This window comes from Schistocerca gregaria, chromosome 4 (assembly GCF_023897955.1).
Source record: "Schistocerca gregaria isolate iqSchGreg1 chromosome 4, iqSchGreg1.2, whole genome shotgun sequence".
NCBI lineage: Eukaryota > Metazoa > Arthropoda > Insecta > Orthoptera > Acrididae > Schistocerca > Schistocerca gregaria.
Window position 1 is genome coordinate 180,427,832 of NC_064923.1, and position 18,380 is coordinate 180,446,211.

An 18,380-nucleotide genomic window follows, 5' to 3' on the forward strand; every position below is an offset into this window, starting at 1 on the left:
CATCTGAATCTTCATAATCGGGACGGACTACGGACCTTTGGTACAGAGCCGACTGGAAGGACTGAGTCAAAGGCTCAGACGGTTCTGCGGTCGTTTAGGTTGCAGATTCCGGGTTCCACTTAACACGTTAGTGGTCCACTACACGTAGGAGGCGGCTGCACGAGTAGCGGCGACTATGTGCTGTGGACTACGCCGTTTTGTAGGAGTAAAGGGTCTCGAGAAGGTACATATGATGTTTCATTGTCAAAGGGTGTAGGATGTACACGGGAAGAGGGCAGACAAGTTAATAGTCATTACTGTTCTCGTAAACTGACGTAGTTGTGTTGAAAAAAAAAAAAAAAAAAAAAAAAAAACAGAGCTCCAAGCAAAAGTAGAGAACACTGAAGTTCAAATCTTTATTTGTACCGAAAGCTGGGTAAAGCCGGAGGTACGTTCAACCAATGTTTTGCAAAGGTGTTTAGAGAGGATAGATCAAATAAAGTTGGTGTTGACGTGATTGTTATTAATAGAAGTAGTTTATACTGCAGCGAAATTAAAGTAGGTGGTTGCTGTGAGTTACAAAGGGTAGAAGTTATACTTGACGAACGGAATGAATTAATTATTAGTTCCTTCTCCCATCCCGATGCCCCACCCCCCTCCCCCTCCCCGGCTCAGATCATTCAGTTGCTGAACAGTCCAAAAATAACGTCAGTGTTGTCTCAAATAGGTACCACATTCATAGAATTATAGTTGGTGGTCACTTCCGTCTGTCCTCTTTATGATGGCGAGGTATAATTATTCTAAAAAGCGGTTGAAAATTCGCGTGGTGCCTTCCTAAGAGACACTCTCCACTGCTTCGGAACTAATTATGCAAGGATACAAAACATTTGGCTTCAATGAAGTAGCTGAAGCAATTGAGGGATTCGTACCGAATAAATCAATAAAAGACGGTATTGACCCCCCAAGGTACACAAACAGATAGCAATACTGTGGCAGAAACAAGGAAAAAAGCATGCCTGACACAAAATCTCCAACATTGGTCATGTTTGATGGAAGCTTGAAACTTAGCGCAGACTTAACGCGAGATGCAGAACGAAACTCTGTTTCAAATCCAAAGAGATTCTGGTCGTATGTAAGGTACAATCAGTAATCTCACTGTGCACTACTAATGGTAATATTGTCGAAGACAACACCACTAAAGCGGAGTCACTAAACGCTGTTTTTGAAATCCCTTCACCAAAGACGACGAAGAATTCTAGTCGAGACTAAACGCCAACATGAAAGTAGATATCATTGGTATAGCGAAGCGGCTTAAAAATCTTTAATAAAGGCAAGTCTTGTGGTCATGATATGATACCAGTAAGGTTCATTTCAGAGTATGCTGATACAATAACAACATACTACCGCTTACTCGACGAAATATCCGACCCATAAGATTGGAAAATTGCACAGGTCACACCATACTCGGAAAGGAAATAGGAGTAATCCGATTAATTACAGACCTATATCACTGATACTACTTTACAGTAAGATTTTGGAGGATATGCAATGTTCGAACATTTTGAACTACGTCGAAGAAAACGATCTGTTGACACACAGGCAGCACACAACTACTTCTTTATTCACGCTTCGTAATGAGTGCTATCAGCAACGTATTTCAAATTAATTCCATGTTACTAGAGTTTCAGAAAATTTTTGGCACTATTCCTCTTTGCGAGACTGAATTCGCGATTTCCTGTCAGCAATATTACATTACGGAGAAATCGACGGAAAATCGTAGGGGAAAACACAAATAATATCTCGTGCTCACAAAGGAAGTGCTATAGGACCCCTGCTGTTCCTAACCTATATAAATGCTGTAAGATACTATCTGAAAAGACTTTTAAGATTGTTTGCAGAAAATGCTGTTATTTACCCTCTAGTAAAACAAAAGATCCAAACCAACTGCAAAATGATTTCGGCACGACGTCTATATATTGCGAGAAGTGGCAAATGTCCCTGAAAAACGGAATGTGTAAGATCATCCACGTGAGTACGAAAATAAATACAATAAATTTCGTTTACACTATAAATTACAGATTTAAAGGCTGTCAGATGCTAAGGAATTAGCATTATGGACATAAATTTGATCGATCACATAAATAATTCTGTGGTGAAGGCAAACCAAAGATTAGGTTTTATTGGAAGAACGCTTAGAAGTTGTAACAGGTATACTAAAGAGACTGTCTACGTTACGCTTGTCCCTCTACTAGAATATTGCTGTGCAGTATGGGATAATAACCGGATAGGGTTGATCATGGACATCGAAAAAGTCTGAAGAAGGGCAGCTGTTTTGTATTATCGCGAAATAGGCGTAAAACAATCGCAGTTATGATAAGTGAGTTGGGATGGTACTCATTAAAACAAATGCGTTCTTTGTTGTGGTGACATCTTTTCACGAAACTTCAACCATCTTCTGAATGCGAAAATTTTTATTGCATCCAACCTCTACAGGGAAAAGTGATCATTGTAAAACATGGAGCGATAAAAATTTTTCATTTTGGATGCGTTGTTACAGAGTATATGCAGCCCATCGCGACTCCGTTGCTAGTATATGAGCACCGAATGAAGGCAAGAAGTGTATGTGGTCTTTGAACTGGAACTTTTTGATCGCCACTCTTACAGAAAGACGTAAATGTTTATTTTTCTCGCTCGCTGGTAGAAAGTGGAACGGTAGAGAAATAGTCTGAAGGTATTTCGAAGGACCCTGTGCTAGGCACAAAAATTTGAACAGCAGAGTAGTCATGTAGATTCAGATGTAGCAACACACAACTTGCGAGTTTGGACTCTTCATTCGTACAGTGGAGTTATTTAATAACTACTTCCGTAGTTATTCCGTAACGTCGCATTTTCCCACTCTGAGGGATGATACGCACTTACCAAGAAGGTTCCAGATGAATCCTGTTATTAGCATTGGTTGCTTTTCGTTTGCACGGTATCTGTACGCGCTATGTCGCATTGATCTGAACGGTACAAAAGAGCTGAATGGTACAGCTGTTCCACGAGGTCAGACAACCCCGCTAAGCGGGCCCCCTGTGGCACCCTCCACCAGGAGGTCTCTCGACGACATAGAACTGGAGCAAAATTTGACAATAATTATTGACCAAATCAGAAACGATTTGTTTATGCCATTACTTTCGAGATACTGAGACTTTTTACATTGAAGACTGTCAATACCTAATGGATTCAGTAAATAAGAACTGAATTCTTTGATTGTGATACTATTTGAATCGTTTGTTGATTTGATCATTTTGCTTTGTTGCAGGTTTGTTGGAAACAGTGCTGTCGATATGGAATATCCTATAGATCACTACGTAAGAAGTCTGTGCTTGGTAAGTTAAATCTGAATTTATTCCTCTGCACATTATCGACTCCAGATTTCATTGTATTCAAATTCAACTTTCTTTTTATTTTTCAACCATATTTACAGCTTCGAAATTTACTGCTTACTCCTTTTAATTGTATCAAATGTTAAGGAGTTTGAATTTTATCTGTCCCTTGTATTGCCATTTACAGTTACTCCACAGACCATTGCGTACCAGCTATTCATGTTCAGAAATGTCATTCATCGGCACCACAGAAAATTCGACGTGTTTCTCGCATAAACACCATAAATTCTTCAAACTCAGATAATAGATGACTTACAAAGAAAGTTAATAGATGATGCAATTAAGAAAGCCCAGAGACAATTCTCTGAGTTAAAAAAAACGATAAAGATATGAAATGAAATGTCGTGTGATTAGGGCCTTCCCTCAGGTAGACCGGTCACCTGTTTTAATCGAATGAAAAGGAAATAGTGAAATATAAATTCTTTCGTAATTTCAGTACAATATTCGTACAATATTAAATGGGTTTCTAGAAAACTCGATTTCTTGTATGTTGTCGTCTTACTTTCTCTTTCAAATTTATACTCCCAGAAGTTCTTATGCTCTCAAAAATATATAATTCTTCTATGGAATGAGAAGTGAAGACTGTGCAACAAAAAATGTTGCGATCTACTAAGGAAGCTTTTATATGCACTAAACGTCAGCCTCCACTTCCGTCTCTCTGTTCTTCACCACAAACGAATATCTACAGTGCCTCCTACTGATTACATCTCCATCGTGATAGAAAACCATTACATAATTCGAACCCGTAGCAAGTAAGTGAATTTCCTTACTTTTCATTCTGTGCTAGGAATCAAGTAACTGGGAGAACGAGTTTTAGTTTCCTGACGTTATTAGGCCTTAGTAAACCCCTGTACTGCACACAAGACTCCAGTAGCTGGTAAGCTGCGACAATGGGCGTTCCAGCTCCAGTTATGGCGAGGCGGTGACCAAGCTGTCAGCTGCCCGCGGCGTACCTAGCGTTATCCCTTCAAACAATACGGTCCATTAGCTCAACGGCCGACGTAATCCGCTGATAATGGGTGTGGCTGTCTGCTGCTATGTCCTTCCTTTGGAATAACAATAGATGGCGATCACAGGATACTTTCTTTTGTATAAGTTAAAACCTAACGCCTTTTCTTCTGTGTGACTTTACGTTATAAGTATGTATTTCGCCTGAAGTTACCTTATTTATTGAGAGCTAACAAATATTTTGAATTACAATACTCACCTCTCGCCTGACCTCTGCACCATTATTCTCAGAGGGAATTTTGTTGTCGTAAAGCTATCTGGAAGTGATTTGTGACCATTTGCCATCGCGAAAATCTAAACAGTTAATATAAATATTTCAAGCCAACATAAACTGGGACAGAATAACGGTAACTTAATTTTCACTGGGGCCACAGCTGTAACTGCACGAGATGTATTCTTCAAATTCCAGTAGCGAGGGAAACAAAACTGGTTATCTGTAAATGCAAGTTATTACCTTAAATAAAACTTGAACGAGTTGAAAACAAAGCTACTTCCGATAAATGAAGGATCGTCTTTCACACTGTATCCACGACTTGCAAGAAAGCTCCGTATAGCATTAGTGAGTACATGGGCTGACTCGTACCTTGGACTATTTTACAAGATTTGTAAGCCAGTCTAAATGAGCTTAAAAGCTAATTGATATGACATCTCTCTATCATTGGTATCATATTTGCTACTCATGTTGTTGCTGTCCTCAGTCCTGAGACTGGTTTGATGCAGCTCTCCATGCTACTCTATCCTGTGCAAGCTTCTTCATCTCCCAGTACCTACTGCAACCTACATCCTTCTGAACCTGCTTAGTGTATTCATCTCTTGGTCTCCCTCTACGATTTTTACCCTCCACGCTGCCCTCCAATACTAAATTAGTGATCCCTTGACCCCTTCTTCTGGTCACGTTGTGCCACAAACTTCTCTCCTCCCCAATTCTACTCAATACCTCCTCATTAGTTACGTGATCTACACATCTAGTCATCAGCATTCTTCTGTAGCACCACATTTCAAAAGTTTCTATTCTTTTCTAGTCCAAACTATTTATCGTCCTTGTTTCACTTCCATACATGGCTACACTGCATACAAATACTTTCAGAAACGACTTCCTGACACTTCAATCTATACTCGATGTTAACAAATTTATCTTGTTCAGAAACGCTTTCCTTGCCATTGCCAGTCTACATTTTATATCCTCTCTACTTCTACCATCATCAGTTATTTTGCTCCAAAGTAGCAAAACTCCTTTATAGCTTTAAGAGTTTCATTTCCTAATCTAATTCCCTCAGCATCACCCGACTTAATTCGACTACATTCCATTATCCTCGTTTTGCTTTTGTTGATGTTCATCTTATATCCTCCTTTCAAGACACTGTCCATTCCATTCAACTGCTCTTCCAAGTCCTTTGCTGTCTCTGACAGAATTACAATGTCATCGCTGAACCTCAAAGTTTTTATTTCTTCTCCATGGATTTTAATACCTACTTCGCAAATTTTCTTTTGTTTCCTTGACTGCTTGCTCAATATACAGATTGAATAACATCGGGGAGAGGCTACAACCCTGTCTTACTCCCTTCCCAACCAATGCTTCCCTTTCATGTCCCTCGAGTCTTATTACTGTCATCTGGTTTCTGTACAAATTGTAAATAGCCTTTCGCTCCCTGTATTTTACCCCTGCCACCATTAGAATTTGAAAGAGAGTATTCCAGTCAACATTGTCAAAAGCTTTCTCTAAGTCTACAAATGCTAGAAACGTAGGTTTGCCTTTCCTTAATCTTTCTTCTAGGATAAGTCGTAAGGTCAGTATTGCCTCACGTGTTCCATTATTTCTACGGAATCTTCCCAGAGGTCGGCTTCTACTAGTTTTTCCATTCGTTTGTAAAGAATTCGAGTTAGTATTTCGCAACTGTGGCTTATTAAACTGATAGTTCGGTAATTTTCACATCTCTTAACACCTGCTTTCTTTGGAATTGGAATTATTATATTCTTCTTGAAGTCTGAGGGTATTTCGCTTGTTTCATACATCTTGCTCACCAGATGGTACAGTTTCGACAGGACTGGCTCTCCCAAGACCGTCAGTAGTTCCAATGGAATGTTGTCTACTCCCTGGGCCTTGTTTCGACTTAGGTCTTTCAGTGCTCTGTCAAACTCTTCACGCAGTATCGTACCTTCCATTTCATCTTTATCTACATCCTCTTCCATTTCCATAATATTGTCCTGAAGTAAATCGCCCTTGTATAGACCCTCTATATACCCCTTCCACCTTTTCTGCTTTCTCTTCTTTGCTTAGAAATGGGTTTCCATCTGAGCTCTTGATATTCATACAAGTGGTTCTCTTTTCTCCAAAGGTCTCTTTAATTTTCCTGTAGGCAGTATATATCTTACCCCTTGTGAGATAAGCCTCTACATCCTTACATTTGTCCTCTAGCCATCCCTGCTTAGCCATTTTGCACTTCCTGTCGATCTCATTTTTGAGACGTCTGTATTCCTTTTTGCCTGCTTCATTTACTGCATTTTTATATTTTCTCCTTTCATCAATTAAATTCAATATTTCTTCTGTTACCCAAGGATTTCTACTGACCCTCGTCTTTTTGCCTATTTGATTCTCTGCTGCCTTCACTACTTCATCCCTCAAAGCTACCCATTCTTCTTCTACTGTATTTCTTTCCCCTGTTTCCGTCAATTGTTCCCTTATGCTCTCCCTGAAACTCTGTACAACCTCTGGTTGTTTCAGTTTATCCAGGTCCCATCTCCTTAAATTCCCACCTTTTTGCAGTTTCTTCAGTTTTAATCTACTTGCTACTCATTATATTCCTAATTCAGATTTATGTTGGAACCAGGTGAAATTATTAAATAATCGAATGACAAAAAATTTACAAACAACTGATACTTATACACTCCTGGAAATTGAAAAAAGAACACATTGACACCGGTGTGTCAGACCCACCATACTTGCTCCGGGCACTGCGAGAGGGCTGTACAAGCAATGATCACACGCACGGCACAGCGGACACACCAGGAACCGCGGTGTTGGCTGTCGAATGGCGCTAGCTGCGCAGCATTTGTGCACCGCCGCCGTCAGTGTCAGCCAGTTTGCCGTGGCATACGGAGCTCCATCGCAGTCTTTAACACTGGTAGCATGCCGCGACAGCGTGGACGTGAACCGTATGTGCAGTTGACGGACTTTGAGCGTGGGCGTATAGTGGGCATGCGGGAGGCCGGGTGGACGTACCGCCGAATTGCTCAACACGTGGGGCGTGAGGTCTCTACAGTACATCGATGTTGTCGCCAGTGGTTGGCGGAAGGTGCATGTGCCCGTCGACCTGGGACCGGACCGCAGCGACGCACGGATGCACGCCAAGACCGTAGGATCCTACGCAGTGCCGTAGGGGACCGCACCGCCACTTCCCAGCAAATTCGGGAGACTGTTGCTCCTGGGGTATCGGCGAGGACCATTCGCAACCGTCTCCATGAAGCTGGGCTACGGTCCCGCACACCGTTAGCCCGCCTCCAGTGGTGTCGCGACAGGCGTGAATGGAGGGACGAATGGAGACGTGTCGTCTTCAGCGATGAGAGTCGCTTCTGCCTTGGTGCCAATGATGGTCGTATGCGTGTTTGACGCCGTGCAGGTGTGCGCCACAATCAGGACTGCATACGACCGATGCACACAAGGCCAACACCCGGCATCATGGTGTGGGGAGCGATCTCCTACACTGGCCGTACACCTCTGGTGATCGTCGAGGGGACACTGAATAGTGTACGGTACATCCAAACCGCCATCGAACCCATCGTTCTACCATTCCTAGACCGGCAACGGAACTTGCTGTTCCAACAGGACAATGCACGTCCGCATGTATCCCGTGCCACCCAACGTGCTCTAGAAGGTGTAAGTCAACTACCCTGGCCAGCAAGATCTCCGGATCTGTCCCCCATTGAGCATGTTTGGGACTGGATGAAGCTTCGTCTCACGCGGTCTGCACGTCCAGCACGAACGCTGGTCCAACTGAGGCGCCAGGTGGAAATGGCATGGCAAGCCATTCCACAGGACTACATCCAGCATCTCTACGATCGTCTCCATGGGAGAATAGCAGCCTGCGTTGCTTCGAAAGGTGGATATACACTGTACTAGTGCCGGCATTGTGCATGCTCTGTTGCCTGTGTCTATGTGCCTGTGGTTCTGTCAGTGTGTTCATGTGATGTATCTGACCCCAGGAATGTGTCAATAAAGTTTCCCCTTCCTGGGACAATGAATTCACGGTGTTCTTATTTCTATTTCCAGGAGTGTATATTACAATATATTCGGTTTTATTGTTTCACCAAAATTTTCGTTGCTTTTACAACAGGATTTTAGCACTCAGGAGTTAACAAAATCATTTAAAAAATGTGCCTTACATCTATTTATCGGACCTTATAAGGATGGATTCTATGATTCTGCTGATGAATTTTAACAAACATTGTCTGGTGCTGTAGTATTTTCGTTCTATGTGTAATTCACTACAATTTCTTGTTTATAGCTGTAAGACTGTTTTAAGACTCGTTTAAATTAGTGTTAGCAGTACGACCCACCGGCATTTTATCTTTCCCTTGAAACTACAACTTTATATGCATGGAATATATTCAAAAGTTGTCAAAAGATAAATAAGTAAACTAATATCTTATACTGGTACAGGTTTTTCATTGGAAAACAATGCACATTTATGTTTCTCCAAACGATTGCCCCATTGTTACTTTTCAGCTTTTTTTACATCTTTTTAGGGTATAGGATAAAGGACTTGGATCATTTGTTTTGCATAAACAGGGTGGTCAGAAAAAATCTGAAAAGCTTATAAGGGTGTTGAGGCGGTTGTGCTGACAAATAACTTAAGAAGAAATTCCGTCCGTTGCGTCGTTTCCAATTCATTAGCATTGATGTAAAATAGCGTCACTTGTTCTCAGAGCTTAGATAGTAGCTCACTGCTCATCTTTTGGATCGGTTTCGATCCTTTCTACCACAACATGTCTACTTTTATCGCACTCTTCTTCAGTTTTAGGACGTCAAACCAAGAACACATTTGGCGACACTCTCTGACCAGTCGATTGTATCGGGCGTACTTCGTTTTTTTTCGTGCAGAACTTGGAATAATCAACTTTATCGTGCTATAGTAACTATCAGACACGTTAATCTATTGAAAAGAAGATAACTCATTGTGGAGATCGCATATTATTTATTAGGTAGTCTATATTTTTGCTTTCTATTGCTTTATAGAGTCATTCTTGGCAAATGGATCGGCCGTATTTACTGGAACGTAATAGTTTAACGACGCATGGGAGTTCGAGGATAAGGTTAGGAAACAGTACGAAATAAGTGATGTATGTAATTATTTTTAAACGTGTTTCTTCAAATGTTATTTGTTCACATTTAACAGGCGTAAGTACAGAGAATTAATTGTGCAGTGTCTTAATTTTGATCAGAACCGTTACGTGATATTTTCTTATAGAAAGCATCCTTCTCCAACACTGATAATATCCAATACGGGAAACTGATTTTGTGGTATTTGCGTCTGTAAGGAAGCTTTAATGTCTTTAATCGTAGGGTGTGGTAGAGCTGCAAAAACTAGCTGTGTAGACTTCGTTCTGCAGTCAACTGGACGATCAGTTAAATATGACGAAGTCAGAGTCCTGCAGTAGACAACGTAGGATGAATTCTGAGAACACAGGTGTTGAGAGATGTACTTTCTCCAGTGATGATGTCTGAAGGATTCTCTCTCAGCCAGCATTCGTGAAAGCATTATTTGTAATGATTAACTGTTCACACAATGCAGAAAATTGCTTTTTGCTATTTGCTTGTCATCCAACTGCTTGAGAGGAGGATTGCGTGAAGAACCAACTTTACTGATTTTGCCTTTTTTTTTATCTCATCAGCATCCAACGTCGCCTTCTACCTGTAACCTAATCAGAACTATCTCTGTGATATATGAATGTGCGCTTAATTCGGAGAGCATGTGGAATCGAAGGTGCGGTATAGCTTCTTGGCTCTTGTTGTAGAACACTGAATCTTAGACTGATTTGGCCGGATTGGGTATCGGCCACCGTCACCATAGTGTGACGAACCAGAACAGAGTCTGGGGAGATTTAGAAAAGAGTTCGTAACAATGAACTAAGATCTGATGATGTAAGTAACACGTGCTGTTCCCGAGTGTACTTAGAATAAACAGTTTTGGCTGGGAATCCACTTAGTCGCTTTCGTTACTCTACGCAAGTTACCCGTTCAGTAATTAAATTCAGTTATCGTGAGAGTTACATAGCTTAGTTGTGCTGGTATAGACTTTTTGTCCGTTTCAATTTTAGTTTGAGAAGGGCGCATTGGCTCTTTCGCTATTCAGCGCTGTTGGGACTTCTTGGCTGTGGTATACAGAAATTATTGAGCGAAGTAAATGGTCACATGCCACGTCTGACGGCAACTGTATTCAATTTGTAGCAATTCCCTCCACCGCTGTAGTGTGTCCTTGAATTTTTAATATGCTCACAAGATCAACCGTGTCCAATCTCCCCGATAGCACAATCTATTGCTGATAGAATGATTCCCTATCATTGTTTTAGAAATCAAACGTGTAAGGAACCGTACTGTTAAGGTGAATATTCTTGCTAAATGATAGCTAAACTTCAAGCAGAGAATACCTTGTTTTATTAAGCATTTCCTGGAGTAGGACTCGTTAGCCTTTTCACTTACATACATGTCACTGCTCCTATTTAATTACAATAGATGACCTTGCTTGTGCAATGCTATTTTAAATCAATGAAATTTGATCCCAGATCAGTCGCAATACGTCAGTTTTCAGATTCTGATTTAGATACCATTCTGTTGTCTTGCCAAATTCAGATGATATTGCACTCAGTGTAATTTGCCGACACAGAAGCTCTAAACGCTCTTGATAGGAAACACAATAGCTCCATCAAATACATTTGATAAGACGAAAAGAATTTTTCACATTTATAGTAATGCTAAAGTTCAGAATTAAGAACAAATCTAAGTAATCAACAAATAAAAACTGAATCGGCATCTTTTAATATAAAAGCTTAAGATGTAAGTAATAATCGTCTCTGGCAAGTAATGTATTCTAAAGAAAAAAGATATGAAAAAAGTTTTACAGATTTCACTTTTCATTTGTTTCACAATCTTCAGTACAAAATAATGTCCGTGAATTGTGAGCTCTTTGTACGAGAATCACAGGAACGGTCAAAGTGGATCACTGTCATCCTTCAATCGGAAGCAAAAATATTGCGTTGGTGAGTAAGTTCGTAGCGTTTCTGTTATTCATAATGGTATTCCTGTTGCCATGGGTTTATTTATAGAGTATCGTTTTTATTTGTAGTTCATTGTTGCTATTTTTTTTTTTTACATATTGTCAATTTCTGATTTGGAGACTGTGAGCGGAGCGGAGGACGTTATAAAACCGAATGCCAAGTGAAGTAATCGGAACATTTCCGACATATAATTCTGTTTTAGTTCAGTAGGTGGGTGAGCGGAGAAAAATTTGCGCCATGTATGGGGAAAATACCATTGGACAGAGAATGGAAAGAGGATGGTTTTCTCGTTTTAAAGAGGATAGTTTTGAAATTAGTGAACTTCCACGTCCAGGAAGACCTTCTGGATTTGACAAAGATCGTTTAAACGCGTTACTCCAACCATCATCCACGTCAATGTACTCGATATCTGATAACTAATGAACTGTGATCAGTCGATCATCGTATGACGTTTGCATGCAATGAGGAAGGGTCGAAGATCGGTACGCATGCTTTAAGCCAAAATCACAAACATCAGCTTCGGGCCATTCATGCATCTCTGCTTCCTATCCATCAATTAGCTCGTGGATAAGAGCTATCTTTCCTCATTTCTGGTGACTAAAAATGGTGTGCATGTGCTAACAAACGTACGGTTGTTCCCAAACTAAGCAGCAACTTTCTATGCAAAGGCCTGCGTGCGTCGACAAAAGATAATGCAATGCATCTGGTAGAGCAACGACGGTGTGGTGTACGACTGACTCATTGCTTCTCCGAAGCCGCAAGATAACAACAGCGACCAGGAAGACTGATTGAAACGATGCTACTCCGAGATAACGCCCGGCCGCATTCTGCTGGACTGACAAAACACCCTACAGGCCTTGGTTGGGAAACGATTCCGCACTCACCTTATTCAGTGATCTTGCGCCTTCAGATTTTCATCTTTTCCGCTCTGTCGGACAACTTCAAGGACTTCCTTTCCGTGTGAAAGCACGCCCAAACATGGCTCGACGAGTTCTTAGTCTCAAAACCAGGTGATTTCTACAGTAGCGGAATCGCGAATTTACCCCATCGTTGGAAAACTGCTGTAAATAGTGGAGAACAAAATACTATCTATTGCATGAGCTTTGTCCCGCAGTTACGCAAGGGCAGCCATCGTTAATCGGATTTGGCATGTTAATGGTTAAAGAGTGACCAGACGCCCTTCCTGTTGCCACGCTGTAACCCCCGGGACGGAATTAGTGTATCCCAACTGTCTGCGTCGAGTGTAATCCATGGAATAGTGCGAAAGTGTGCAGGTGTCTGCGAGCCGTGTAACTGAGGCGGAACATGGGGACCAGCCCGGTATTCACCTAGCGGGATGTGGAAAACCGACTAAAAACATCATCCAGGCTGGCCGGCACATCGGCCCTCGTCGTTAATCCGCCAGGCGAATTCGAACCGGGGCCGATCTCGGCTACCCTGGCGGGTCCGGAGAACACTATACTATTGATGACTAAATCTTACTGTTGTGTTTATTAAGCTTGTGGAAAAACACTACGAACTTGCACACCAACCAAGTACACTGTCGAAGTGTTTGCGGCAGACGCTTTTCCCCTGGTACCCATTAGCTAGGGGTTGGTGTCGGTGTTGGTCTTGTGCTGTGTCCCTCGTGGCATCAGCTCCACTGAGACGGTGGGGTCGTCATGATTCGCTCTTCTGTGGTCGGCGGGCCGCACCTGCGGCGCCAGTAGCCTGGGGTCGATCTCGCCGGGCTTTAGAGGGCCCGTCAGGCGACTCACGACCCAGCCGACGGTGACCACGATCAGGGCGCCCACCACAGTGTAGTACATGTACGACAGCCGGAACACCAGCGGCACGTCGTCCGCCGACGCTCTGTGGGCATCGAGATCACATGAACCATAGCTTTCAGTCCGATATACTTAGATACATCTAGACAAATCATGTTCGCTAACCGCAGATGCCGAAGTTAATGAGCCGTGCGTGGCTCGTGTTCCCGCCATCTTGTATTTTAAACCCTGTTTTTAACGTGCTTCAACCTCATTACGTTAATTTAAATTACTAATGTCACTGATTTGCTACTTTCCATGAGCGTGACCGGTGCTGGCAGCGCATATCGATATATCCCCTCTCTTAGTATCTTTAATGGCTAAGTACTATGGGACTTAACATCTGCGGTCATCAGTCCCCTACAACTTAGAACTACTTAAACCTAACTAACCTAAGGACATCACACACATCCATGCCCGATTCAGGATCCGAACCTGCGACCGCATCAGCAGCGTGGTTCCGGGCTGAAAAGCTTACAACCGCTCGGTCACAGCGGGCGGACTGCTATTACTTCCCGGTCGTAGTCTGTGGTAGGTAGTTCGAGTCTGACAGACAGTTGGAACGCGTCTGGAGCGCAGTCCGGACGTGCCAGTCGGGGAGTTGCAATGCGACACTAGTGCAGTCGGATTGGAGCAGCAGTCAGGTCTGTCGATACGGTTAGCCCGACCATTGCCGCCACGGATCACTTGAGCAGGGCCACGGTCTTGGTGGATCGTCGGTCGGTCGTTCATGAGTCATGTGTGTGCGCGTGCATCGTCTCCCGATTGCTCTTCCTCCGTACTTAGTTACTGTTGGGTATCAAAAATTTTCAATTGTGTGTGAAATATTATTGGACTTAACTGCTAAGGTCATCAGTCCCTAAGCTTACACATTACTTAACCTAAATTATCATAAGGGCAAACACACACACACACACCCATGCCCGAAGGAGGACTCGAGCCTCTGCCTGGATAAGCCGCAGAGTCCATGACTGTAGCGCCTTAGACTGCACGGCTAATTCTGTGCGGCTGTTGGGTATCGTTCAGGTCTTTATGAAAGGGTTTGTCAGGTTCTGTGTGTTGTTGGCGTTAATTCAACTGACCACTATTTTAGATGCTGCGGCATTCTGAGAGGAGTGAGTCGGTCGGACCAGGGATGTTATGTCGGAGCGTGTGTGTAGCTGTCCGTTCGCTAAGAGGTTCAGTAGTGGTTTCAAATACCCAATCCACATCCATGCATGTTGTGTGGCCATTAAATCCCTATTCTAAAAAAAAAAAAAAAAAGCATTGCGGCCTTCTGCCTTTGAAAGGTTATGGTAATTTATTTTAAAATTTTGAAAATTTTACTGTGGGCTTATGTTTCTCTATTCACCCTTGATGCCTCTCTGTTTGGAGGCCTTGAGCCGTGAATTAATTGCCTTTTTGAAACTCCTAAGCGTTCGGCTACGTACCGTTTCGGTTTAAAGATGTTATTAAATTACAATTTAGAGTGAACCTGACCGACACCTTATTTGGCCCTTTCCACAATCCTAATCACCTATTCTGCCCAGCGGGTTTAGCGGGCGTTTCAGTTAACAGATGTGTCCTGATTCCTAATACGAGGGGAGTTCAATAAGTAATACAATTAATCTTTCTTCTCTAACTGTTTCGGCGAAAACATCCGATATTTCTTGCCGGACATTGTGAAATATTCCCGCTTCATTCCGTACAGTTTCATGCAGTTCTGAGAGATACAGCGCTATAGTAGCCTTCAATATGGCATCTGTTTATAGGCAAATGTTCATAGGCCATTTCTGTATGCCTGGCAGTGAACAAAAGCATGGAGAGTAGTTGAGTGAGGCGTCTGCTATCATCCCAATAACGTCGTGCAAACCTGTCGGATATCCCACGTGTCGGCCGTCCGCACACAGCTGTGACTCTTAAAATGCTGGAATGTGCGGATACTCTTTCTAGGTGATCGTCGGATTGCAGTCAAGCAGCTCGCTGCTGAAGTCTACGTAGTGAACAATATCTTTCGCACTGGCGGTTAAAATATTCTTATTAAAAACTCATGTCCAGTTTAGCGTCAGTAGAGATTCATCGGCTGGTGATAAGTCTCTTTACTCTTTAAACAGTCCGGATACTGCAAAGTAAATGCTACGGGCAAAGTCCCATCGTTCGTTTTCAAGATTAATTAATAACGCGCTAAAGGCTCTTATTTACTTTGATGCGCCATGAATATTTAAAAAACCTATTACCTGAAAATGCATCTCCGCTGACGCAATACCTGTCGAAACGTTTTAATCAAAGTGTTTTAACAATGAGTGCGGAAGATTTTATCAGCATGTGCAATTTTGCGTGCGGTTGCCGGCCCCCCCAAAAAATATGTTCAACGGAACGTCCATGTTCGTAGTGCTGACACTCTCATCCACGAGTTGGAGTACTGAGTGGCGAGTGCCCGCTGTTCTCCCCGCCACCTAATAGAAGACAAAGAGTAACGAAGAACCACCAGTGCAAAATTGCTCTCGTGTTACGAGGTTTATCGTGACAATTTTTTGTTGATCATCGTCGCAGGCGATTGCACATGGATTCAGCCCTTCCAAACTTAATCAAAACGGTAGTCCACGGAATGGCGCCATCCACCTCTGCTCCGAAGAAAACTTTCAAAGCCGCACCGTCACGCAGACTTGATAGCTGCTCCATCAAGTCTTCAGATGAAGCACTTCTGAAACCATTTCAATTCACGACATCTAGGGGTAGATGGCACCGCATGAAAATATCGTTTATTTTTAGAGATGCATAGGGGGCCTGGTGATGGGATAGTGGATGGCAGTCAAAATAAAATAACATCACAGTTACACGGCTGTGTGCGAATTTCATACACATTGTCACTCAATGAAAAATGTAACATGGATGCCATACCAACACGTCTGCCTTGGGTACTAAAAATAGGACAGTAAATATTATCTGGAATCACTTTTCTGGTTTCCCCTTTTATTTTATTTTTGAAACTCTATAACTATAATAGCGACGTTAAGAGTCTCTTTTCGCTCTCTTTCTACGAGGCTGTGTCAATAAACATACACCCCTTGTAACGTCAGACACATTATCCGATCGTTCCACTAGGCGTCAAAAGGCTGCTGCATAAAATTATAGTGGCTACCTTGTATCTATAGAGTGGCCTCTAGGTATACAATACGTTTATTTATTTCGTCTAGTTGCAGCAACCCGTAAGAAGGATGTGTCTTTGGGGAAATAACACACCCCTGGACGTGGAAACGATGTACCATCACAGGATAAACAGGGCAGCCAGGTCGGTCCTTGTTTGAACTGGACTTGTCCTTCGCTAAATTTCTCTATCCAGCTGAAAACAGATTCCCACGAAATACAGTTTTAACCATATACGGGACAAATTTTGGTTTGCACATCCTTTGTGGACAGTCCCTCGGCTGAAAAAACCGCGTTGCTCTAAATTACTGGCAATGACATTCTACAGACTCGAAATTTAACCGACAGGAAGAAGATGCTGTGATATGCAAATTATTAGCATTTCAGAGCATTCTCACAAGGTTGGCGCCGGTGGCGGCACCTACAAAGTGCTGATATGAGGAAAGTTTTCAACCGATTTCTCATACACAAACAGCAGTTGACCGGCATTGTCTGGTGAAACGTTGTTGTGATGCCTCGTGTAAGGAGCAGAAATGCGTGTCATCATGTTTCCGACTTTGATAAAGGTCTGATTGTAGCCTATCGCGATTGCGGTTTATGGTATCGCGACATTGGTGCTCGCGTTGGTCGAGATCCAATGACTGTTAGTAGAATCTGGAATCGGTGGGTTCAGGAGCGTAATACGGAACGCCGTGCTGGATCCCAACGGCCTCGTATCACTAACAGTCGAGATGAAAGGCATCTTATCCGCATAGTTGTAACGGATCGTGCAGCCACGTCTCGATCCCTAACTCAGCAGATGGCGACGTTTGCAAGACAAAAAAACCATCTGCACGAACAGTTCAACTACGTTTGCAGCTGTATGGACTATCAGCTCGGAGACCATGGCTTCACGCTACATCCGAGACAGGAGCACCTGGGATGGTGCTCTCACCGACGAACCTGGGTGCACGAATGGCAAAACGTCATTTTTTCAGATGAATCCGGGTTCTGCTTACAGCATCATGATGGTCGCATCCGTGTTTGGCGACATCGCGGTGAACGCACATTTTAAGCGTGTATTTGTCATCGCCATACTGGCGTATAATCTGCGCGTGGTGGTATGGTGTGCCATTTATTACACGTCTCGGTCCCTTCTTGTTCGCATTGACGGCACTTTAACAGTGGACGTTACATTTCATATGTTTTAAGACCAGTGGCTCTATCCTTCATTCGATCCCTGCGACACCTTACATTTCAGCAGGATAATGCACGACCGCATGTTTCAGGTCCTGTATAGGCCTTTCTGGATACAGAAAATGTTCGACTGCTGCCTGGCCATCGCATTCTCCAGATCTCTCACTAAAGAAAAACGTCTGGTCAATGGTGGCCGAGCAACTGGCTCGTCACAATACGTCAGTCACTACCTTTGATGAACACTGGTATCGTGTTGAAACTGCATGGGCAGCAGTAGCTGTACACGCCATCCAAGCTCTGTTTGACTCAATGCTCAGGCGTATCAAGGCCGTTATTGCGGCCAGAGGTGGTTGTTCTGGGTACTGATTTCTCCTGAGAAAATGTAATCACATGTGAGTTCTGGTATATTATATTTGTACAATGAATACCCGTTTATCATCTGCATTTCTTCTTGGTGTAGCAATTTTAATGGCCAGTAGTGTAGTAGGATACACACTCAAAGCACACATGCTTTCTTCGCCTGACTGCTGGTGATTAACCTCCGGCTGCGGAAAACTGTGTATCGGCTACCTTCCGCGTGACATGT

At 42.8% G+C, this 18,380-nt stretch overlaps 2 protein-coding genes across 2 annotated transcripts in view; one reads left to right on the plus strand and one right to left on the minus strand.

The window, feature by feature from the left end:
• The window catches only part of LOC126268175 (opioid-binding protein/cell adhesion molecule homolog), a 2,429,635-nt gene that overhangs the window by 1,422,809 nt on the left and 988,446 nt on the right, over positions 1-18,380 (plus strand). The gene's annotated exons all lie outside the window — the stretch shown is intronic.
• Positions 8,688-18,380, minus strand: part of LOC126268174 (sodium-coupled monocarboxylate transporter 1-like) — a 229,533-nt gene continuing 219,840 nt past the window's right edge. Inside the window, exon 13 of the mRNA XM_049973768.1 lies at positions 8,688-13,538. Within this exon, the coding sequence (XP_049829725.1) occupies positions 13,274-13,538 (265 nt within the window). The 3' untranslated portion in view covers positions 8,688-13,273. The remainder of the gene's footprint in view (positions 13,539-18,380) is intronic.